General features: G+C 42.7%; 1 protein-coding gene across 1 annotated transcript in view; it reads left to right on the top strand.

The window, feature by feature from the left end:
* Nucleotides 1-5,037: 5,037 nt before the first annotated feature.
* LOC126418806 (protein takeout-like) overlaps nt 5,038-26,833 on the top strand; it is a 52,682-nt gene continuing 30,886 nt past the window's right edge. Inside the window, exon 1 of the mRNA XM_050085743.1 lies at nt 5,038-5,268. Within this exon, the coding sequence (XP_049941700.1) occupies nt 5,172-5,268 (97 nt within the window). The 5' untranslated portion in view covers nt 5,038-5,171. The remainder of the gene's footprint in view (nt 5,269-26,833) is intronic.

The following is a 26,833-nucleotide window of genomic DNA, read 5'->3' as shown; positions in this document are numbered from 1 at the left end:
TAACTACACGACATAATTCCAGAGATAACATGTACTTAATCAATGTTCGTAATGCGTCGCTATCTTGGGACAAATCGATAACTGTTTACTGTTAAATAATCATCAATTCACTTTTCACTTTATAATATTCTAATAGTCAATTAATTTTGACTAATACAACTGATAATGTCTATTCAGTTATGTAGGCGACACGAAGAATTAAGTTTTAATCCAATTTTACTGTTCCTTGTAATTAATTGTCCCTACACTGAGCAACACACCTATTTCTCACTCAGGGAATTGCTTCCGTTTGCATCAGTAATCCTGTTGTTGACGACAACTTCTGACAACTCGGCGCAATTGTGCGTTCTTCGTGTTGGCATTTGTGTGTTACCTACTCGAGGCTAATATATCTTGTTAACGGTAAAGGTGACTTCGCTTCAGTCTATACCGCAAAACTTTCAAACTTCCGATTAGCTTAAAAACAATCTAGTAGCATTTGCGTGCATGCTACAATCGCAATAGTAATAGAGAGCGACTAAATAGCAACTGAAGCTAACATTTCCATTTCCGAGCTACATTGTAGTCACATCGAACTTCCTTTTCGATGCTGCTGCAACTCTCTTCTACGGTAAATGTTACCTTTGGCCAATTTACCATCTGAGCTTTAACCTTCGTTATTAATTATTTTGCAATTCTTTGTTTGATGTTATTTGCTGCGTATTTTATCAGATTCTTTAATTCAGTCTCTATTTCATCATAAATACAGGGTGTCCGCAATAAGACTCCAACGTTTTAATATACTATATCTTTCTCATTTCAGATGGTGGACCTGTGAATCCTGAAGAGGCAGACAGAGCAACTCAACAAGTTTGTGGTGTGCGAATTTGATACGCCAAGTGGCCGTAGTGGAGCTGCAATCAATTGTTTTAGCAAAATGGAGGATATGAAGGAGCGTGCAGAAGTGGTCTGGTGGTATGCAGAGACAAAATTGGCGACCCAAGTGCAAAGAAACTTTCGTCAAGTTTACAACAAAGCGCCCCCGTCGTTCAAGACTATAAAGAAGTCGTGTGATCAGTTTTTTGTCTACTGGGAATGTTGCGAAAGGGCATCGTGGTGGTAAGCCTGGGACAGCGAACGTCATGTGGAACAAGTGCGGCGGTCATTCGAACAAAGTCCACAGAAGTCAGTGCGACAGGCAGCACGAGAACTTCGTATGAAACGTTCAACAGTGCACAAAGTTCTTCATCAGTGATTACATTTGTACGCATATAAAGTGCAGGTGGTGCAAGATATCAAGCCTAATGATCGACCAAAGCGAGAAGAATTTGCATGTGTCATGTTAGATCACATTGCCGCGGACGAGACATTTTTATCACGCGGGATGTTTACTGACGAGGCAACCTTTCACGTGTCAGGGGCTGTCAATAGTCACAATGTGCGAATCTGGGGGTCCGAAAATCCACATGCGCCTAGGGAACACAAGCGCGACAGTCCGAAAGTTAATGTGTGGTGTGATTTGATGATAAATCGCATTGTTGGGATGTTTTTCTTTAAGGAGCCGACTGTGGATGGAGCCATCTACCTGGACATGTTGGAACAATTTGCCGTGCCACAGATAACAGATCTGCAGCCAAATGTGATGTTTCAACAGGACGGTGCACCACCCCATTGGAGCCTTGATGTTCGACAATTTTTAAATGACACATTCCCGCAGCGATGAATTGGCCGTGGAGGTCCAATTCCTTGGCCGCCACGTTCGCCCGACATAACCCCTCTCGATTTTTTCTTGTGGTGTTATGTGAAAGACCGGGTATACGCTACACCAGTAAAGGACCTGCAAGACCTGAAACAGCGCATAAGAATTGTCATCAACTCTGTCACAGAACAGATGCTCCGCAACACATGGCACGAAATCGATTATACAGGGTGTTACAAAAAGGTACGGCCAAACTTTCAGGAAACACAAAGAAAGAAAATATGTTATGTGGACATGCGTCCGGAAACGCTTACTTTCCATGTTACAGTTCTCTTCAAATCACACAGCAACAGAACGTACCAGCGTGACTTGAAACACTTTGTTACAGGAAATGTCCTCCGTTAGCGAGGATACATGCATCCACCCTCCGTCCCATGGAATCCCCGATGCGCTGATGCAGCCCTGGAGAATGGCGTATTGTATTACAGCCGTCCAAAATACGAGCACGAAGAGTCTCTACATTTGGTACCGGGGCAGCGTAGACAATAGCTTTGAAATGCCCCCATAAATGAAAGTGAAGAGGGTTGAGGTCAAGAGAGCGTGGAGGCCATGGAATTGGTCCGCCTCTACCAATCCATCGGTCACCGAATCTGTTGTTGAGAAGCGTACGAACACTTCGACTGAAATGTGCAGGAGCTCCATCGTGCATGAACCACATGCAGTGTCGTACTTGTAAAGGCACATGTTCTAGCAGCACAGATAGAGTGTCCCGTATGAAATCATGATAACGTACTCTATTGAGCGTAGGTGGAAGAACATACTGACGGAACTAAAATGAGCTCTAACATGGAAATTAAGCGTTTCCGGACACATGTCCACATAACATATTTTCTTTATTTGTGTGTGAGAAATGTTTCCTGAAAGTTTGGCCGTACCTTTTTGTAACACCCTGTAGACTTCATATTCTTCGCGCTACCCGTGGCGCCCATGTTCAAGTGTATTGAACCGTACACCTGTGTATGAAAACTCGATGAGCTGCTGTATGATTTCCCTGTATTTGTCCGTCAGTAAATTGTGTTTCCTCTCAGATTTTATGAGTTCAAATGTTGGAGTTTCATTGTGGACACCTTGTATTATTATTCACGTGACATTCCTGTTGATCAAATTATCACAAGTGTAAATTTTGTCGTCAGTAGCTGCCGTCACTGTCAGGATGAGTAATTTCCCTACTTCTTTTACAACAAGGTGTTGTTTATTAGGGCTTCTGTAATTGGGGTGTTACAATCTGCATGCTTATATTTAACATTCTGGTGGTTATACCACTCATTACTGTACCAACGTTTCAGCAATGGCTTACTCGCGCTTACATTAATCTGTGATCTTGCGATGATATGTTACCTACAAAGATGAATTCGCGAAATCTCATTACTTATCGAGATTATTTTTTGTTGTTGCGACTTTTTTCCGTCATTGTATACAGAGGGGTCCAAAAAAATGTATCCACTGTTTAAAAGTCCGTAACTGGCAAAATAATTGACGGAGTTGTCTCATTTTTGGTGAAAGTGTAGCTTAAAGTCCGACTTAAAGGTATCACTGCAGGTGTTCGAAATGGGCACCATTAACATCCACACACAAACGATGTCGCCGAACTGCAGCACAACTACTGACTGCTACGTGTTCAGTTGCATATTTGCACATGAATGTACGATGGATTCTCGAAGTTCATCCAATGTGCGTGGCTTTTGTTGATAAACGACGTCCTTTAGTGCTCCCCACAGGTAAAAGTCCAGAGGAGTTAGATCTGGGGAACGTGGTGAATACTCCACAGCACCTCTACGGCCTATCCATCTTCCTGGTAGATTTTCGTCGAGATACGCCCTGACAGGGTTTTGGTAGTGGGCTGGGACACCATTTTGTTGAAAGTAAATTCTTCCGTCTCCATACAAGTCTCGGATGGCAGGTAAAATGGATGTCTGAAGCTTCTGAAGGTACACCTCACCGGTAACTGTGCCGGTGGAAGATGGATAGGCCGTAGAGGTGCTGTGGAGTATCCACCACGTTCCCCAGACCTATCTCCTCTGGACTTTTACCTGTGGGGAACACTAAAGGACGTCGTTTATCGACAAAAGCCACGCAGATTGGATGAACTTCGAGAATCCATCATACATTCATGTGCAAATATCCAACTGAACACGTTGCAGTCAGTAGTTCGTGCTGCAGTTTGGCGCCATCGTTTGTGTGTATATGTTACTGGTGTCCATTTCGAACACCTACAGTGATACCTTTAAGTTGGACTTTAAGCTACACTTTTACCAAAAGTGAGACAGCTCCGTCAATTAGTGTTGTGTTCGTAGTTCCGCGTAGTCAGCGCGTACACAACTTTCCCACTAGAGCGCGCCCCGCTAAGCACAACAGTGCAGGCGCAGCGCTCGTCCGTCTCCGCACTACGATATGGCGCCGTCTTAGAGACGGACCAAATTCTGCTTCCGCCGATCCGCGTATTAATACGTAACGGAGCCAATGAGATTGCTGCTAACGTAGAACCTTTTCTCCTCGAAGAACACACTCGCGCAGTGATACCTGAACGCGCGAGGTATTATAACGAGTGTACAGATCTCCGATTAGTCAGTCTGCACCAGTCTGCAATAGTCTATAGTCAAGTTTCAGTCTGCCCTAATAAGATTATCATATTCCTGTACATAGCCATGAAGAGAAATGTATAGACACTTTGTCAAGTATCAGAGATATGTGAGAATAAGGTTAACATACCAAGACCAAAGGAACTTCAGATTGTCAATTGTAAATAGCACCGAGAATCAAGTTAAGTAAGATTTATGATTATTATTATTTTAATAAATGTGTGTGAAAATTAATCAAGTTCTGTTTAAGGTTGGTCACCGTCAATCTGATACTCTAAGTTGTCAAGTGGCATTTCTATCATCTGACCTAACGGCAGAAGATAAACACGCCACGATAAGACCACGAGACATATTGCTGACACTCGCCTACTTCGTTAGAGCGACAAGTCAAATAATCTGATGGTGTGTGTACCGAAGGTCTTACAGTACGCACACCACAATTAGTTTGCCAGTGATGGACTTTTAAACAGTGGATACATTTTTTTGGACCCCTCTGTATAACGATCACATGATAAACCAAGGACGAGAGGAAAGGGCACGACTGCGACTGTTTTAGCGAAGCTCGTTTTCCTGCAGCAACACCACAGCTTTTGGAGCTGAGCTAACGCAGCAGGTTACGTTTGCCGCAACCGCCGGGCGTTAGTGACATTGACCTGCAGACACCAAGTGCCGAGGAGCACGATGAAGGATGAGGTCCGGGGCTCGGTGGAAGCCACGGAAGGCGGCGGCGCGCCTCGATTGGCCGCAGCACCATAAGACGCTGCGGCGGAGTCACCTTGAGACCTCGCAGCGCGCGAGCAACTTATAAAAGCGCGCGCGACGCGCCCGGGGCGCACAGATCTGCAACCCGCGCCATGGCCACACGCACGCCTGGAGCCGCCTCCGCCGCCGCCGTCGCCGCCGCTTTCCTACTGGCGCTCGGCGCAGCTGCAGCCGCCCCAGCACAGCTCCGTGAGTTCGCAGCCCCCTCTCACCCAGCCACGGCAAACAGTCGCAGGATATCGTAACTCAGCCACTGTCTCGTAGGGATTTGCTGCTCTGGTCCTCTAGGCTGTGAGCTCGCGTCATATTCTTCACTATCTTCTCACACTATCGATGTTTCCATCCCTCCGCTGGGATCTTCTCAAGGATCTTTTGGTGTTTCCGGATAACTGAATGTCAAAGAGCAGTTGTACCAGAAAGTTTTGCCTCGCTTGTTTTCGAGAAGTGGAGTTACTGAGCCAAATTTTTGCCGTCACTATTGGTGGTCCATCTTCATTGCTTAGGCAGCAGAACAGGCAGATCGAGATAGGGGGAATGTTTATTTATTCATTTTTTATTGCCGGGAGCGGTGGCCGAGCGGTTCTAGGCGCTTCAGTCCGGAACCGCGCGACTGCTACGGTCGCAGGTTCGAATCCTGCCTCGGTCATGGATGTGTGTGATGTCCTACTTAAACAGTAGTTCTAAGTTCTAGGGGACTGATGACCTCAGATGTTAAGTCCCATAGTGCTCAGAGCCATTTGAACCATTTTAGAGCCATTTTTTTATTTTAGTTTTTGGCTTTCTGTTCGTGCCCATGCAGCCACCTTAGTAGTACTGATAAGACGATACGACAGTTGTTTGGAGGCGACTTCCGTGTCATTAATAACGATACGAACATAAGGACAATACAACACGTAATCCCGAGCGGAGAAAATCTGCTACACGGCCTGCAACCGAACCCGGGCCCTTCAAGGAATCGTTTATTAATACCTTCTTTTGGTGCCGTAATAGTTTTGTGTGTTCCTCGAGCACCGTCGCCGCGTATTTACTTCCTTCACGAAAGACACAAAAGAGTTACAGACACTGGCTGCGAGCGGGCACTGACTGAAATGTAGGGAAGCTGAAATTTTGCTCCAGACCGGGATTCGAATACGGGTCTCCTGTTCACTGCAGATTCTGTAGCCACTGAGTCATCCGGACACCGGGATAGAACTCTTAGGGGAATCGGCGAAATGCCACAAGCAACGAGGATAATGTCCGCGGAGCACTACGCTAGTAATTGAAAATTTGTACTCCGTACAGTTGGAATGACCACTGTGTCCGGATGCTCAGTGGTCATAGCATCTGCCTTGTAAAAGACCAGGGTTCAAATCACGGTCCAGCATAAATTTTCAGCAGTCCCCATTGATTTTAATCAGTGCCAGCTCGCAGCCAATGTCTGTAATTCCTTTGTATCTAAATTCATAATGGATGCTGGATCAAACATTTATATTTTTTCAGACATGTCTGGGAGAACACACACACACACACACACACACACACACACACACACATATATATATATATATATATATATATATATATATATATATATATACTTCCTTCACGACTGGAAGCGACGGGGTGGAACCCTGTAGCAGTCATCTACACATATTACAAAACTAAACTCCCCTGCACGTTTTTCTGTTTGTGTATGAAGCCTAATCTTAGGAGGTACTATAGAAATTTTGATACAGTTTTCACTTATAGACAGAATGATTCATAAGGGATATTTCTGTACAGATTTAATCAATACTTCCTGCAAAATGATTAGACTATGATTAATGAAGTCCCGCGCCGCGGTTTTCTGTCTGCGTGTGAAAGCTAATCTAAGAAACTACCGTAAACATTTAGATATGATTTTCACTACTCATGAGTAATATTTTTGTGTACTGGGTGTGCCAACAGGAATGGTCAATATTCAGGGATATGACAGAACCGATTATTTAAAGCAAAGAAGTCTAATAAATATGGACCCTAAAATACAGACCTTAAGAGCTATGAGAACTTCTTTATCTTTGTTACTGTGAAACAAATCTATTCTACTGCGCATTCTTTGCCCTCCGTATTTTGAGAGCTGATAGTATGGACCAAAACAAGAAAAAAATGATCAGTAAACATCGCCTCTAAACTAGCGCTATGAGCACTCGTTCACCTTCACACATCTCTTCTACTGAACAAGTGCTTATAGCCCTTAAAGTGTGCATTTTAAAGTCCATGTTTACTAGACAGCTTTTTTCCTGTTTAGTCCGTACTACCTCCTCCCAAAACATGGAAAGCAAAGTACTTGCAGCAGTAGAGATATGCTTAGCACTACCGGAGACGAGGAAGTGCTCATAGCTCTTAACGTTTGCATTTTACAGCCTATGTTTTCAAGACTTGTTTGCTTCGAATGATCTTTCCAGCCACTTCCCCGAATATTGACCATTCCTCCTGAGCCACCAGCTACAATAATTTATAAATATTTCGCGCAACATGGCGGAATTATGATGAGTTCAAGTCCAACGCCGAATTTTTCTGTCTGTATGTCAAGGCTAATCTCAGAAACATCTGCAGAACCCACCAATGCTGAATAAACTCTCGAGAGATCGAAGAGTAAAGAGTTACTTTACTCTTGTCAACAGCAAGTACCCTGAGTTAATGGATCAAGTGTTTTCGAACAAGACTGACGTTTCTTGTCGTCGACATTTGCAGTGTTATGCAGATATTTTCAGTGCAGTGCAGATACGGAGATAAATGAGGGCAACAAATTGATCGAAATGTGATTATTCTGTAACGAGCCACGGGAAGTCACGGGTCCATTACACCAAAACACTCGGAAAATATCGATACATAATCTCCGAAATTTTGTTGGTAACGATTTGGTTCACCCTGTATGATCTATTACCTTTACGTCAGACAAGACTGTGGGTCGCTAGCTTACACTGGTGTAATATTTGTTTTTACAAATCTCCAACCTTCCTCCGACTTTCCTTCTATAAAAGTTGCATTCGTTGGCTAGCACTTTTACGTTTTTCTGATTTATACCTCTCCGCTACTGCAAATTTCAGAATTTGTTTTAACTGCTTTTGAATTTCATGCTCTTTATTCAGTTGTTTTGCTGTCCTGTATTCATTTTGCTACAGTCATTTATTTTACTTTGTTCTTACTGAAGTAATGATCTTCATACCCATTCTCCGAATATTTCTGCTTTTGTGGTTGGCGATTCTAGAAACGAACGGTAACTTAACCCCATTTTTTTCTCACAAAAACGGAAAAACTCCCTTTTATAAGTGAATGGAGCACTGCTCTTGGACAGTATTCAATTAATCAGGAACACAAAAATGTTGTGAAAAATATTTCAGCAAGGGGATCGAAACCCCGATTGTGTAAGAAGAAATTGAACAAGGAGATAATGAGGCCTAACACTCCCGAACATTTTACCTTCGATGACAACGATCACGGAAGCCTGAAGACCTGAATAGTTTGCCTCTTTGCTGAATCCTTAACCGGCTTCAGGCACGAGCAGGATGAAACTTCAACCCCTTTTACCTAGTCACCGACTCAGGGTATCGAACTTTGCCTTTCGGTAAGTGGTGCTTTGTCTAAGATTGACATGGTGAGACCGTGGATACGTGACAAAAAATCGCAGGTTAATTCTTACAGTAAAATGAGAACAGCCGCCAGCAAATGTTATTTATGCTATTTGTTATGGACAAGTAGCACCGTCTACTGTTTTCGGGCAGACAGGTCAATTGCAAGGCGACTGTTCACATTTGGTATTACCGTACGATATGCATGCGATGTTTGCCGATTGTGTTCAAAATTCCACCACTCTAAGGGATTTTCCTCACAAGCACCCAACATGACATGTATATCAAAATGTAATTTCAAATGTGAACAGCCGTCGTAGGACGACCTGTCTGTTCGAAACCGGCGACGGCGCTGTTTATCACTAACAAATAGCGTTATTAACACTGGATAGTTGTTTTTTCTGCTTAATGTAAGATTTAATCTGTTTTTCCGGCATATGATACTAAGGAACGGGTTCACGGGTAATCCTGTTAACAACTGTATCAACCGAGATACTGAAGGACGTATCTTTTTTTTAATGGAACGATGTACTATTTTAATTCTAGATCTTTTGGAAACACCAGTCCAGTGGTATTACGTTTGCTGATGATGTAATCGAAACTATTACAAAAAGTATCCGAGAATTAACCAAAACTGAAAGGTGAGACTGGTCGGAATCGGCTGCTGTGTTGTAAACACTGCCAATTGTGTCTCCAGTGCCAGTCTCTGTCAATGTCTGCAACATTAAGACGGGTCTACACTACTAGTGAAACACGTATTTCTGACTGGATCTACTTTGCACGACATAGGTACAGGATCAGCTGCATGCTAACTTCTAGGGTATCGGAAGGGACACAGCAAACGATTTCAACGGCATCCTATAAAAACAGCTACGAACTTGGTGAAATTATCCTTAAACACATTTCATCGTTCCTTTGCACTACCGTTTTCGAAATTTTAGCATCAGACGGCTGCGTTGCATCTACAAAACGAACTGTTGACGAGCTGTTGAATACTTTGAAAGGCCGGCCGCGGTGGCCGAGCGGTTCTAGGCGCTTCAGTCCGGATTCGCGCGACTGCTACGGTCGCAGGTTCGAATTCTGCCTCGGGCATGGATGTGTGTAATGCCCTTAGGTTAGTTAGGTTTAAGTACTTATAAGTTCTAGGGGACTGATGGCCTCGGATGTTAAGTCCCATAGTGCTCAGCGCCATTTGGACCATTTGAATTTGAATACGTTTAAAGGCCTGTTGAATGAGTCCTTGTTGTTGTGAAGGATTAATTTTTTCCCTTGTAACACGAAACATTGCATTAAAAGTTCATTGTGTGATACAATGCAGTCCTCTGGTGTCCAAAATGTTCTCAGCTAGTGGTGGTAAGAAACAATAAAATGTGTCAAAGATAATACCCTCTAGTTGGTGGTTGCTAGCAATTTTTGTAACATGCCTTGAAATGGAACTACGGAAGCCAAATACATAAGAAATAGTTTTAATTGAAAGGTGTGTACATTTTAAGATTTAAGTAACAGATTTTGTGGAAACACAAACAGACGAAACTTGATCATCGACAAAGCCTGGTATGAGAGCCCCATTTGCTGATATTTGCATCACAGTCACGGCCGCCTTGTCTTATTATTTGAGCAGATTTCTCGGATACTTTTGCGAAACAGTTTTGCAGCATCTACAACCGTTATAAAATCACACTTTCGTTTTCAAGAACTTTCGAATACCGTTAAAACAGTAAGTCTCTCCATTTTGGAATGGGTTGATGGGAAAAAATAACTTGTTCCTCTGCGTACTACCATTTTCTCATTTTCCGAAAACTCTGTTTCAATAACCTGAACCGTTGACGAAATAAAATAAGTACGATTTTTAATGTGATTCACCCTGTATATCCATCTTTAGATGATTGCAAGTATTAAGCTCTGCATGTCGTTATCAATAATCTATCTGTTGTTGAAGTGTATTCTGGTTTTTGGATGAATATTTCTCTGTTTTCTGGCCATGTCACGTTTGTCTGTATCCTCAAGAATTCAATGACTTCTTCGTCCACAGGATTAATTGTCGTACTAATAGTCCATTTGATACTTTTGTACGTAGTTATCTGAACTGTCAAGGAGACGTCACAAAGCCACTGAATTTCCTTACGATGCTGGAGATTACTTCGATGTCTGTGACGGATTAGCATCAGTAGCGATGCTGTTTTCATTATTTGGTACACCACTCAGATTATACCTCTGTAACCTTTCATGATCGACTGCACGACGCCGTGTTTTGCTATGGATACATCCACAGTCCCGGTTCTAGTTGATCATTCTTATCCCAGCGGCTTCTTTGATGATAGAATTCCAGTAGATAGATGCGTCGGATAGGATTTTCGTTTCATCGAACATAATCATATGTTCATTTGCGAGGTTCTATTCGACAACAGAGATCTGTCAATGTGGCGATATCTGATATGGCGTCGGTGGCGTTTGCAGCGTTCTGAAGTCGTACTTACAGAGTGACCAATGTAAGTGCTACATCATTCAAGAGAAATTTTTTGAATGCTGAAAATACTGAGACCAACGCTGCCTCTTACTGGGTACCGTAAATAAAAGAGATCCAGAGTTCAGTATACTGGGAGTAAAAAAACCGGTAGAATTACTTTGGTCAGGCTCAATGCTGATATTCTGCAGAGAAAAAAGGTGAGTTAGCTAGCCTCTATGGAATTAACGTCGCTGCTGATCTTCCCTCATCACAGATATGACAAACTCTTGGAACGCATGGAGTTCGAACATCTCCATGACATCAGTTGCCCAACTACGTACGAAGATAGGAAACAACATATTAGTACGAAGATACTGGGGAAAGAAGTTGATGCATCATGTAAAACCGAGGAACATTTATCCTAGAATATAGCGTGCGAGAAACTACGTTATCATACTCTGCCCTTTGACTCGGAATTTCCCGTTGCCTTCCGAGGTATTATTTAATATGCAGAACTGTTTGCTCATCGAATAGGGTAAAACGATTATCTTCGCCCGTAGCATTTGCGTCTTTGACGTGAAAGCACACGAGATTCAGTCACTCAGTTTTCAGGAAAATAAACGTTAGAAATGTGCTTTAGCGTCAATATAAAAAATATTAATCAAATGAGACAGTTTCAGAAACTATACTGGTCTCATACAGATTTGCACTCGACGCCTCAGTCTGTATAAATAAAATCATATCTGTATGAAACCAGTAAAATCTCTGAAACTCTGTCATTTCATTCGTATAAGTACCTGCTGCTGGGTTTCAGGCTTTATCCCCCATTTACGTTTGATACTGAGGTGCTATTCCAGTACATGGAGAGCCTCGCCAATTCTGTTCGTGTGTAACGGGGAATTTGGATTACTGTAATACGTGCAGTTGTATGAACCATTGCGGCGAGGTGGCTTAGCGGCAAACGCACCTCTCTTATAAGCAGGAGACCTTGGTTCAATTCCCTGTCTTGGTACAAATCCTCACTCGCCGCTTCGGTCTACGTACATAAAAATGTTACTTTTGCACCACATGTGCAATTGCCTTACGATTTCGAAACTTAAAATTGCGAGTTAATGATTGTGAAGTTCTCTCATATGAAAGACACAAACAGTCTGTGTGAAAATGAATTACTATAAGCTCTTTGATGGCCGATCAATTCTTCACATTAAATATAGAGAAAATCAACTAGAATTTCCAGGTCAATAACCGGCATACACTTTAATGGTAGATGGAATGGTGCTAACAACATGCAGTGTTTAATATGTGGATGCAGCCACCTGAAAACGGGTGTTTAAGTGTGAAACCGATTGTGCACAGAATAAAGAAGGAAGAAACCGTAATAAACCAATGACTTCCAACTTTTCATTTTCTTTCAATATACGGTGATTACAATCCAATTAGTTGTACATAATGCACAAAAGCATGTTAATTGTATGTGATGTTGATTTGCATCTGTAGCAGCCTTAGTTATCTGATATACTTCGCGTTTATGTTCGTGCATAGTCCTATAACAATAACGTCCTCTAGCTTGGAATAATCCTCGAATGGATTATGTCACAGTTTCGTGCGCTTTCTATCACATAATATACCCATTGCAGATGTTTTTGCATTCACATTAATTTTTCTCTTGTACTATTTGACACCTTTTAAAATTCGTCTCATACCATTCAGTTCCTTCTTCTGGGAGATCCAGTCGCGTAGGAGACCTGTTAGCATTTTATGAATACTGAGCACGTCACCGCTTAATGGCCGCTAATAACAAGAGTCCACTTATTGTTAAAGCTTTATTTATTTACGCATTTCTGACATACGCCATCATCGGAGTATCAGAGGACTTCAGCCGTAATACTGGTGCTAATCTGGACTGGAACTTCACCAGTTGAACGCCAATGCTACGTTTGAAATCATTTGACACGACACGCTGTATTAAATCCTAATACTCTAATACTCTGTATTAAATTCCAAACAAATAATTTAGCAACAAGTGGACTGTTCATATTACCAGCCAAAAAGCAGTGATTAGGGTATGTCCAATATAGACACGGTATATGCGTCCGTCTAACACTATTTATGGTGGTGCATACTCATTCCTTTTTTTGTTGGCGCTGTTACTGTTGCTTCTTGTGAGTACTTCAATCCATTGGTACACGTTTGTTTTAACTTTATACCTTAAGAACCTGATAGCCATGGCTGCAGCTGATCTCCTACAGGGATATTTTTGAGTAGCTCAACGGTCGGGTGAAAATCTTTTAAGCGGACGCCACATATCTTTTCCCCAGTTATCCATCTTGAGAAATTGCGGTTATACTTCAAGGTGAAATCCAAACCCTGTGTCATTCCTGATGACTCTCCAAAAGCTGAGATTTGAAGGCTAGATTAAAATCGTAGACTGAGCATTTCCGTGGTCCACCCGGTATTCGATCAAGCTAATTGTCGGTTTCGAGGCATGCGCTTTACCACTAGAGCACGAGCTCCCTGTACCTGCGACAGATGTGGTGCAAAGTTGAAAACACTGGACGCGTAGTCCGGAAGATCAGCTTTTAAATCCCCAACAGACTATTATAATTTACATATTCTGTCACTTCTGTGCATCGCTTGAGTTAACGCATGGATGGTAACTTTGAAGAAATCGCCAACAATTTATAGTGTAGAGAGAGCAAGCGGTTTTCTTTAAAAGATATCATAGCGTTCCACTATTACAATGATTTATTTTTAGTTTTGTTCGGTTTTGCCACTCCTCCTTGTGGAATAAATGCTGTTATTTTGATATAATGAGATACAGAGACGTGGTTTCTGCCAGTCACGGTTTATTTCGAGCAATTCACGCATTTGTTAAGGCACTCCGACCAAGCCAGACTTGAGGTCGACTCGACGCTCTTATACTGAACCTACACATCCTTCACACTTGAACCGTAGTTAAAACTCATTATGCACATATATGAAAAAATATCACACGCTGTCTTCCGCCATGGTCAGTATTAAGGGTTCACTAATAAAAGGAAAAACTAAATTGATCAATTTTGAAAATCAGTGTCACGGGATACGTGTTTTCCACGAACCTAACTAGGTCCATTTCTCATTTGTACCTAGAATTGTCGAAGTTATTTATTTTTCTTGTATCTAGTGACAATTTATAACCATAATATGTAATCAGTACCAAAACACACTTATCCTCATTACAATAAAAAGCGTGAAATGTACATATTTTCAGACAAAATTTGGCAATGGCTTTGACATATCACGTACCGAATGAAACAAGTTTACTGGTACGTCATAATCTGCTTATTTCCATGACACGTTTTACAGGTTCAATCAGCAGCTGTATTTATGTGGATTAAAACACCACATACTCGTACGTGTGTGTTACGACTTTGGAGTGTCCTGTGTACTGTCTGCAGTAACCACAAACTCTGTAGCATTACAATACATACATCATCAAACTTTATAGAAACTGGAAGGACCAAAGATAGCCTTTCATGTTTTAAACCTCTGAAACACTTCGTTGAAATAAAATGTGGTAACGGCACACTTGTTGTTTCATTCGATAGTAGTGGTAGTCACGGGAAAGCCTTGATTACAAATATAAATACCCGTAGTATTACCAACTAGTGTAAAAGTGTTTCAAAACTTCAGACATTCTTGGAACGCAGAAGATTTTCTTGAAACGGAAGCGCTATATCAACTCTAGACACATACCACACCACTCGGTCATTCGTAGCCTTCTATACATCCAGCCCATGGTCCGCACTATTTTTTCCAAGTTGCGAAAGCTTCTCACTAGATGGCAACACCAGACCGATATGGGACATAGACATTCCAGCCATCAAAACTGCTTATTACTTCAGTGGCACATATTTGTCACATCAAGGGGTAACGGGAAGGGTTAACAGGACAAAGGGTAAACAGGACAATATTCCTCCTCTTCATGTCACGACGCTTCCTCCCTCGCTTTCCAAGATCTTGTTCGGGGTTCCCCTCGTCAGCTTCTCCATCGCATGTCCTTTCCAAAACTCTCTCGAACAACCTTTCGCACCTACTGTATCTCACAAGGGAAGTATGTACGCATCGGGTAACAATTTTGCTGATTAACGTACGATGGTAGTACAAACGGTGCCCCAGTAACAGGCGTTTTTCAAAAATTTCTGAGGAATCGAGGTTCAAAGTTTTACGAGCCTGTCGAGAAATATATGGAAGCGCCAGCCATCGAACTGAGCGTGAACGCAACCAGCTAAGAGGGTTGTTGTATGCGTACAATAAACCATGTGTTTTTTTTAAAGGAATTAATAATAATCATCATCGTGATACATTGAGGTAATGTATTACTGAGGTATTTGTTTACCGAGAGATTCGTGTGCACATCACTGTGCAGCCCTAGCAGGCGAATAATGCACATTCTATTTGTATTGTTGCTGGAGCGTCAATAGGAAGCAGCTGTGCCCACTATTTGTGGAATGTTCAGAGGTTGCCTGTTTTCTTACTTGTTGTGTTGCAGACCGCTCTATTTCGATACCATAAGCCAACAAGTTGTTAATTAGTACGACGCTCGTGTGTTGCTGTACAATACGAAGATGCATTTAGAATGCTTTTGAAACGGAGCCGTTACCAAGACCTTCAACGGCGTGTGAAGAATCATCACTCGAGTGTTTGGTGAAACGTCAGGGGAAAAAAAGGTGGAACAGTATTATGGTATTATCTGACGGGAGAACATGTCTGGCGTTGTTCGTTCGCCTGGTGCAAATCTTTCTATTAGGCTCCACTTCGGTGATTTGTGCGTGTTTGTGATGAAGATGACATGAAATCATAAGGACAAATCAAATACCCGATCGCCGAGCGAAGAAAATTTCTGACCCTGCATTTAATCCAACCCGCAAACACTAGAAATTGACCTGCGAAAAGACTAGAGAAAAAATTGAATAAAGAAATTCGAACACAGAACGGACAAGTTTTCTATCTAAGAGGCTGCTATACAGCAAGTGGCCTCTTATGGTGTTAACAGCTTCGTAAGACCTTGAAGGTCGATTTCTCGAAAACGCTTGAGAAGCACATCGTACTAATGCGGCATCTTTTACATAGAACTGTGTAATACAGTCGTGCGAAATATGAGAAAAATCGGTGATCCATGAGAAAAGTGAATGCAAAGCCATGGGAATAGTAGCAAAAGTTTCCATTCACAATAATTTCCCTTGTGAAAGCAGCAGTGGCACAAGAATGCGACAGAGGTGTATAAGCAGCAGAAGAGGATAATGTGGGCAGAAAGACGGCCTCAGTATAACAGTAGAATATACCAATGAAAATAATTTATATATCACATGTTGAACTGGAGCAACACTAGAGGTCCTTTTGTGCAGCAAAGCAAAACGCGTGAATATAAAGACAATAATAACTAAGATAGAAAACTTTTTAGTATGACACGTTTCTAAAACGGACTGTCTAAAATTTGTCGTAGCCTCATAAGGATTTCAATTTTTATTGCACTGAAACTGATGTGAATAGTTGTATGATTTTTCTCAATGACAGATACTCTCTACGCTCCTTACCACGAAGGCTCCTTTTTCCACCTGCGATTGGTCGTGAAATGGAAACTACGGTGAAAATAAAATAAAAAAAATTGATTGGCAACATTCAGCTACAAGTTCCAACTACTTCTGCAAACAGTCGCTGTTTTGCGTTAGACATACCAATACCTGTGCTATCCGCGAATTCCGTACACTGGTCTGAAGCTCACTGTCTGCACCAAAATGCTGTCTTCACAGCCAGAGATTCATGTGAGTGAAGAGATGAAGCTCAAATGGAGTCGAGTTTGGGTTATATGATGAGCGAACAAGCTCTTCCCATCAAAAGCGCTGCCAGAGCATCTTCGTTACACATGCAGTGTGCAGCTGAGCATTGTCATGAAGAAGGAAATTTCATGACAATTACTTTACGTGGTAGCGTGATATTAGGCGGAACCTTTCAGCAAGCACTTCACACTTAGCGGTAGACGCTAATGTTCCAGGGATCTTTATGCGCTCACTATGTGCTCAGAAATGAAAAGTTTGACGTGACCCAATCGATAGGCGTACTAAAGACACTGTGCAGTATATCAGTGCAAGCTACATCAGGTTTTCACTGTGAGTTTAATTTCACGACCGATCAGAAGTTGAAAAAATATAGCCCTTGTATTAGCTGTTGCATGTGCTCCACGTTTTTTGTTTTGAATTTTACAAGTATTGTCTGAGCTATTAAAAGTTCAGAAGCACAAACTTTCAGAATCATCTGTAACGGTTCAGGAATTTGTATGTAGCTAGGGGAAATTATGTTATACTTTTTAGTTAGTTTTAAAAAGGTGTGATATTAAAATGTTTCCTTATTTAAATAGTCTTATTTGTGTGAAATTTTTCAATTGATTTCAGCAGACATATGGTAAATTTCAAGTTTACATCAGTTTTCTTCTTCTGAAATAAGCAATATCTTACTCCCCCTACGTATATCTTGCAAAAAGATCATGAAGATAAAAATAGAGAGAAGCGAGTTCACACGGAAGCTTAGCAGCAACTGGATCCGCCAAGAGAGGGAAATAACGATGGTACACAAAGTACCCTGTTTCATCTTAATGGTTGGAGAATTAAATTTTGTCATCAATATATAATTAATAATAATTCACCTGAGTGTTTAGGTTGCAGTTATTTGTTTTATGATATTGAGTCAATGAACATTACTTTTCAGAACAGTCAATAACTGAATTTTGATATTTCATCATAAATTCTCTCGTTGATACTTGACACATTTTTTTAAATTACGCAATGCAGTAGGTCCTTCACGAAAAATGCTATCCTATTATGGTATGTAGTCGTTATAGATGGTCAGTTTCCGCGCGGAGTGGCCGCCCGGTTAGAGGCGGTATGTCACGGATTGGGAGGCCCCTCCCGCCGGATGTTCGAATCCTCCCTCGGGCGTGGGTGTGTGTGTTGTTCTTAGCATAAGCTAGTTTAAGTAGTGTGTAAGTCTAGGGCCGATGACCTCAGCAGTTTGGTCCCTTAGATTTTTGTAGATCATCAATTCATGGTAGCGAAATATGGGGTGCTGAATTTAACTGGTTTCAACATTCGAGATTTGGACTTCTTACGTGAATCCTAAAATACAGCTTCAGAAGAATTGTACGGTGTCTATGGAATCAGGAAGCAATTATAAATGTACTGCTGTTGTTACAAATATGTCTTATGTATAAAATGATACGTATTGTCAATATAGGTTAGAGTCAAAGAGTCTGTTGTAAGTCGTCCTGATCGACTTTGATAAATAATCATCTGATAACATCACACTAGCGTATTAATTTTTTTTATCACGTTATAGTGCAAAGTCTGCGATAAACATGAATTTCAAATGGTTACCAAGCAGCAAAAAATAACTCCCATTGATCAAACAAATCGCGTTGTTATTGGCGTGCAAAGCTTTGAGTTAAAGATAGAACGGACTCATGAGAACTCAGATGCCGTCTCACCCTTCTTGTTTTTACGTGCCAGCCACTGCGCAACAAGCAGTTGTGTTAGCTGAATGTAAATGAGTTTTCTCTGAAAGAGCTTCAAGTGTCGCTGAGATTGCTGTTTGGAGAATACTTCAGCTAACAACTTTTGGGCGTATCAACACATCTTCAAGTAAGAGGTGGCGGTGACGCGCTTTAACAAGAAACCACAAACAGAATACTGACAGCAGCGTCATGAAGGTCAGGCTTAAGTAAATTCTTGAGTAAGACATGCGTGCAAACAAACACGAGGTTTGAACTGAGCTGTTTACTTGCGAGCTACGTCCGAAGAAATTATTCCCTAGCCCATTTACAATGAAAGTGTGTTGCATTTATCTTGTAAGAAGATATCTTTTATTCATCCAGTGTAGGATGACGATAATTTTATACAGGAATAGCTCTGGTAGTACAATACGTTGCGTCATCGGAATAAATAACACGTTTGTGGGTAAGTTGCGTTTTTTGGAAGTCTGTCGCAAAGTGCACGCAAAAAAAGGTTTGTCTACATCACCCATATTCCAGAACCCAGCTTACAGCTTGTGGAGGAGGGTCTTCGTGTACCTTTGTCGTTTCCGTCATTCGCGAATGGCGCGCTAGAAGAAGGACTGTTCGCGATTCTCCATAGGGGCTTCAGTTCCTTTGATTTTTCCCGTCGTGGGCATTCCGCGAGGAATGTGTGAGACGATTGACTTTCCTGGTAAAGAACGTTCTCCGTGATGCCCAACGCCTCCCTCGTAGAACCTGCAGCAGGAGTTTGACGAGCGGCTAGAGACGCTTTCTCACTTACTGATCGAACCAGCGAAGAAACGTGCCGTTATGGTTCATATCTTTGGACGGCGACCTACAGGGTGTTTTTGGACCTACGGATGTGATCTGCACTCGTACCTCCACCCCGTATAAATTCTCAGATCGATTCGCAGGTGTCACCTAAGAGGTTCCAGAACGCCGCCCGTAAAAGCAGGACTCTCCCGGAGTTCATACCTCGGGTTCTATTGGTGATAGAAAGGTAGGGGCAACGGTTTTGGATATCTCTTGGGCCACGGGCCATTTGTACAATCTATAGAAGGAGCGTTTTAGTGTCACTGTCCTAACCTAACAGTATAGGGCCAAAGTATAGCTTAAATCTTAGACACTTCCTCCTGCTTGGGCAATGGAGCAAATCGATTGGTTCTTTTTGGACATGATGTGGTATGCTGTGGTGTTTAAGTGGCCTAAGGAGGCACCATTAGCTCATGGGCGGTTCCTTAGAAAGCTCCAAAAAAGGGTTTCAACAATTTTTTCCCCACCAAAACCGAGCCGAGTATTCCAACACAGTTATGCCCATAAAAACATGGAGATTTTTCTTGATATCTTTATCTGTTACTGAGATACAAAGGTTCAGATTATCCTAATTGAACACGTAAAATACGCATGTAAAATCCGGTATGAGGCGAAATCTAAATAAAAACTAACAACGGCAAACCGCTCAAATTTTAACGTTATATTCTCTATCTTTAAGCATTTATCTAGAAGTTCCATCTCTCCGTTTTTAAAAATTCTTGGGGAGCCGTAGATTCTAAACGGGTATGCACAGCAAATGAGGGTAATTTTTACGATATATTCCTAAGACGCCGATCTAGATGAAAATTTTCTTGGTATCTTTATCCGTTACCGGGGTACAGAGGTTCAAAGTTACCCTACTCGTATGCGTAAAATCCGTTGTGAGCCGAAAACGTAGTTTATAAAGTGACGTAGTACGATGATATACGTTACATAGCGTGTTAGTTATGTGGGAACTGCATGTTGTAGTATTGAAGAACATGAAAAAATTTTGCACACGTAACTTCTGATCTATGGTGAATGTAAAATTAGTTTTGCATTGTTTAAATTTCATGTATATAAACTATCAAGATTTCACTGACCCATAAACTTCTTATATGAGCGAGAACCAGAGAAAAGATGCTCCTATTGGAGCACGAAACAGGCGAATTTGCTGCTATTTAAAAGACTGTGGCTGAAAAGTGGGGCACCAGCTGCCTCATTCCACCTTCCTTGCACCTCTAAAATTTTACACCAAAATTTTGGCAAAATTTTTTAATGTAGTGAGTAAGATACAGCGAGGCAGCTGTTGCCCCAATACTCAGTCAGTCTATTAAACAACAGCATATTCGCCTTTCTTCCGCTCAGATAGGAACATTTTTACGCTGGTAGTTTTATGTTCAAATATGCTATTTTACTTGAGTCAGACCTCAAAACAGTGTAAAGATTGTACGGATTACTGAGAGGACGCCCAGAAAGTATTAGTTTCGGAACTAAATATTCTCTTTTTAAACTGCAAATAATATGAGAAATTACTAAAATGTCGACTCTGCCATCAGGAGTGAATTCTACATAGTTCAGAATACTTAACAGTAAATTAACAAATAATGGCAAACTCCTCAATGGTATTCACCTCGCGCCATCGTATCAAAGTGATAGCTGCTGGCCGCTGTGGCCGAGAGGTTCTAGGCGCTTCAGTCTGGAACCGCGCGACCGCTGCTGTCGCAGGTTTGAATCTTGCCTCGGGCATGGATGTGTGTGATGTCCTTAGGTTAGTTAGGTTTAAGTAGTTCTAAGTTCTAGGGGACTGATGAGCACAGATGTTAAGTCCCATAGTGCTCAGAGCCATTTGAACCATTTGAACCAAAGCGATAGCTGTGAGTGAAACGCCGAACATTGTACTAAGTGTGGAAAAATAGTGCTCAGCGAAATAAAAAGAGCTTAACCGAACAGAATAAACGTCAGCATAGTGATAGAACCCGACTCTAATCCTTATGCGCTCAGCATGAAAGAAGTGTGAGTACAGGTCGTGGCTTGTAGAGCTCACGAGATTTGCGACTTGTGGTGTAACCACTAACTCCATTTCCTAAACTTTTCGGAACTCTACTCAGATTAACAAGCTATAATTATGTGAACGAACAATAGTACCACCTAACACTGACTTTCTCTAATGACCAGAGTAAGCGACGAGACTCACATTACAAACATTTTACCAGCATTATTTAAACCTCTACATCAGGAGAAGGAATAAAATGTCCTGATTTCCCTAATTTTATCGACTAGCGATAAAACTACGTACTGTGACTTTCCTCTTGCGATCAGAACAACGCTAACATCTTCAAAGTGTAATGTAAGAGAGCAGAAAGTGAACTCAAAGATAAACTTTTACAATTCGAGTTTTAAAAAAAAAAAGTTACGCAGTAATGTGCAGGAAGAATGTAATGCTCCTATTGAAAGAGATAAATAGGACAAAAAACAATGAAAACGTCTGGAATGTGTGATAGACGGTCATGGAGATGACACGAATTTAAGCAGGAAACAAATGGGCATGCGCTGACTAACAATCTGTGCTACCAATAAAATGAAAAACGTATGAAAAAAAATACAATTTGATAGTTGCATAGATGAATTTGAAACACCTCGAGTAACTACTATATCTATTCATTCCATGCGGGAATAAACGAAAAATTTTCCTCTCTCGAAAATCTTTCTACACTGTTTTGGTGTCAAAGACCGATCATGTAAGCAATCAGATTATAATTTTGAGAATTAATAAATAATAATTAGAACCGCAAAACAAAGGCACTGTCCACGAGTTGCTACGTTTTCTGACGATTACAATCAGATTGAAGAGATACGCGAGGAATCGAGATTGTGCTATGTGTACGTGAAATCCTGCTTTACGTTTGGGAATTTCGTGTGGGATGCCATTCTACCGGCTCCAATCATCCCCACCCACGCTTTCTCTCTTCTCTTTATTAACCTGTCACAACATTACATAGGAAGGTCAACTGTGAACTTGCCCGAATAACTACGCTGTGATATTTACGACCAAGGCAGAGATAGAGATGGACTCAATCAGTTAATTAGTAGCATGACAACTTCTATGAGCAGATGAAATGCTTCCCCATTGGCAGTTCACTTAAACCAGCGATGGCCAACTTCTTCATGGAACATTTAGAAATAGAGGCGCTGGAATTGGCACCATGTTAACCTAATATGTGGTATGGGTACATTGACGACATCTTCGTCCTGTGGGGCTGTGGTGAGGTACAACTCGGTGGCTTCCTTAGGCGTCTGAACAGACCCAGTAAAATTCACTATGGAGGTTGAAAAGAACCAACAGCTACCCTTTCTGCATGTGCTGGTTACGAGGGAACCTTGGAACCTGGAACACAGCGTGTATGTAAAGAGACACACACGGACCGTTATCTGCACAAACCGTCAAATCGCCACCCGAGCTAGAAAACAGATGTGATTAGTACGCTCGTAACGCATGCAAGACGAATACGTGAGCTGCAGCACGTCAAACGCGTTCTGAGGAGCAATGGCTACCACCTGTTACATACGATGTGTCATTTGGCGAAGTGACTCATCGGAAGAGAAATGACAGTACGGCTTTTCTGCTACATATTCCCAGGGTGACGGACGGAATACGCTGTGTATTGCAACCAAACGGGTTAGAGACTATTCATAAACCAACAGACTGTCTTAGATCGTCAAAGGACCAAAGGCACTCATCGCAATGTAGGAGATATACAACACACCTCGTACACTTGGAAAAGTCATATTGGCATGACTGGACGATCAATCAACACCAAGATCTCCGAACACAAGCTGGTGAATCATGCGCTGTGTGAGACCGACAGCAAAACCCACCGACACGGAAATTCTTGCTTGTTCAGGCAAGCCATAGATGTCCACAAAAAATGACAACAGCTTCATCAAGAAAGAGGGAGGCCTCAAGGTGAACAGGACCAAAAGCACTCATCGCAATGTAGGAGATATACAACACACCTTGTACACTTGGAGAAGTCATATTGGTATGACTGGACGATCAATCAACACCAGGATCTCCGAACACAAGCGGGCGAAGCACGCGCTGTGTGAGACCGACACCAAAACCCACCGACACGGAAATTCTTGCTGTGGACAAGTGCTGAGATACACCCACTTGTTCAGGCAAGCCATAGATGTCCACAAAAATGACAACAGCTTCATCAAGAAAGAGGAAGGCCTCAAGGTGAACAGATACTGGATTCCTGTGCTGGTAATGAAAAATCATTGCAGACAGCAAGGAGAGAATCAGAGCGAAATCCCTCGGACTTTGGGGCGCCAGGTACATAGTGATTCAGCTGCCCCTACCGCTGTCGTTTTATGCAACCCGAATTGTTATAAGTGGCCCTCATAAACATGCGGCAGATTTTCATATTCTCTTGCTCGCTACGGGCGACCTATTAGTCCTATGAAAAACCATCAGCAGGATTTTTTTTCTAAGAAATTAAATTTAGTTCAATTTGCTGGAGTCCACAGTTTTCAAGTTACTCAAGAAAACGTACAAAGGTGATCTTTAAACGCACCTCCGCGTTACGCTCATCCCCCACCAACAAGGATTTCTAATATGCTGCTCACGGCATTCCCTTCTGCCACTGTTAAAAAATTCTGACTACACAAACTATTTCCTATATTCTATCTTCCTTGTCTCTTTTGATTGGGCTGTTACGACACCAGCAGTCAGTTACTTCATAAACATTTTTAATTTAAACGTGCTTGTCATTGTAATGAACGAAAACTGGCTTTTGTAAACGTTGCGCTAAAACTAATTACGGTGAAAATTCGATCCAAAGTTATTGGTTACAGAACAAAGGATTCGTAGCCAGAACGCCTGACGAATAAAATGAATTGGCTAAATGGCTCTGAGCACTATGGGACTCAACTACTGAGGTCATTAGTCCCCTAGAACTTAGAACTAGTTAAACCTAACTAACCTAAGGACATCACAAACATCCATGCCCGAGGCAGGATTCGAACCTGCGACCGTAGCGGTCTTGCGTTTCCAGACTGCAGCGCCTTTAACCGCACGGCCACTTCGGCCGGCAATAAAATGAATTAATTGATTATTTTACGCTGTGAAAATTCATAAAACTGTTAGGTAAAATTTACTAAACGTCAGTTTCACTTTCTGCAAGTGTTCGGATAAGCTGATGGCATAATAACGGCGGTTAGTGAAGACCAAAACAGATCGAACGCCGGAAACAATTTGTGCAGTTGTAAATACACTCCTGGAAATGGAAAAAAAAACACATTGACACCGGTGTGTCAGACCCACCATACTTGCTCCGGACACTGCGAGAGGGCTGTACAAGCAATGATCACACGCACGGCACAGCGGACACACCAGGAACCGCGGTGTTGGGCGTCGAATGGCGCTAGCTGCGCAGCATTTGTGCACCGCCGCCGTCAGTGTCAGCCAGTTTGCCGTGACATACGGAGCTCCATCGCAGTCTTTAACACTGGTAGCATGCCGCGACAGCGTGGACGTGAACCGTATGTGCAGTTGACGGACTTTGAGCGAGGGCGTATAGTGGCATGCGGGAGGCCGGGTGGACGTACCGCCGAATTGCTCAACACGTGGGGCGTGATGTCTCCACAGTACATCGATGTTGTCGCCAGTGATCGGCGGAAGGTGCACGTGCCCGTCGACCTGGGACCGGACCGCAGCGACGCACGGATGCACGCCAAGACCGTAGGATCCTACGCAGTGCCGTAGGGGACCGCACCGCCACTTCCTAGCAAATTAGGGACACTGTTGCTCCTGGGGTATCGTCGAGGACCGTTCGCAACCGTCTCCATGAAGCTGGGCTACGGTCCCGAACACCGTTAGGCCGTCTTCCGCTCACGCCCCAACATCGTGCAGCCCGCCTCCAGTGGTGTCGCGACAGGCGTGAATGGAGGGACGAATGGAGACGTGTCGTCTTCAGCGATGAGAGTCGCTTCTGCCTTGGTGCCAATGATGGTCGTATGCGTGTTTGGCGCCGTGCAGGTGAGCGCCACAATCAGGACTGCATACGACCGAGGCACACAGGGCCAACACCCGGCATCATGGTGTGGGGAGCGATCTCCTACACTGGCCGTACACCACTGGTGATCGTCGAGGGGACACTGAATAGTGCACGGTACATCCAAACCGTCATCAAACCCATCGTTCTACCATTCCTAGACCGGCAAGGGAACTTGCTGTTCCAACAGGACAATGCACGTCCGCATGTATCCCGTGCCACCCAACGTGCTCTAGAAGGTGTAAGTCAACTACCCTGGCCAGCAAGATCTCCGGATCTGTCCCCCATTGAGCATGTTTGGGACTGGATGAAGCGTCGTCTCACGCGGTCTGCACGTCCAGTACGAACGCTGGTCCAACTGAGGCGCCAGGTGGAAATGGCATGGCAAGCCGTTCCACAGGACTACATCCAGCATCTCTACGATCGTCTCCATGGGAGAATAGCAGCCTGAATTGCTGCGAAAGGTGGATATACACTGTACTAGTGCCGACATTGTGCATGCTCTGTTACCTGTGTCTATGTGCCTGTGGTTCTGTCAGTGTGATCATGTGATGTATCTGACCCCAGGAATGTGTCAATAAAGTTTCCCCTTCCTGGGACAATGAATTGTCGGTGTTCTTATTTCAATTTCCAGGAGTGTATTTGTACAGCGGCAGGACGGAATTCCATGAACAACAAGTTAGAAATCCTGACTGGTGAGGGCTGAGTGTGGGAGTGGGGGGTGCGTTTGATGGTCACATTTGTACGTTCTTTTTTAAATAAAACGAAAACCACGGCCTCCAGCGAAAATGTATACTAGTACAAAATTTAACTACATTACATTTATTACAAAGAGAGTCTGTTGAGTTTTTCTGTAGGATTAATAGTTTGCGCGTAGCGAGCGAGAGAACACGAAAATCTCGCACGTGGCTTATGAAGGCCAGCTGTAGCACTGTGTGTTGCATAACACCACAGCGGCAGGGTCAGCCGAATCGTCCTGTGTAAGCTGCTTCCGCGAGCTTGGCTGCAGCCCGCCACCTGCAACAGAGGGCGAAGCTTTGACAGTGCAGCCACGCGTGTTGGCGAAACGACAGAGAAATCGTCAAACGTCGTCCGAAGAACATGAGACAGAAGCAGACTGTCATTTTGTCCCTTAGTTAGCTGTGCAGCTGATCACACACAATTACTTTGAGAGAGCGAGACTGCAGACTAAACATACAGAGTTCGTCAGAAATACCGTTGATAGCTTTCTAGAATGATAGTTTACGTCAAAATAAGAAAAGAATTTTGTATAATAACGTCCTAAATTCCTTCGTTACTGGGCCAGTAATGTAATTTTACA

Source organism: Schistocerca serialis, chromosome 9 (assembly GCF_023864345.2).
Source record: "Schistocerca serialis cubense isolate TAMUIC-IGC-003099 chromosome 9, iqSchSeri2.2, whole genome shotgun sequence".
Taxonomy (NCBI): domain Eukaryota; kingdom Metazoa; phylum Arthropoda; class Insecta; order Orthoptera; family Acrididae; genus Schistocerca; species Schistocerca serialis.
This window is presented reverse-complemented; position numbering and strand designations above follow the sequence as displayed.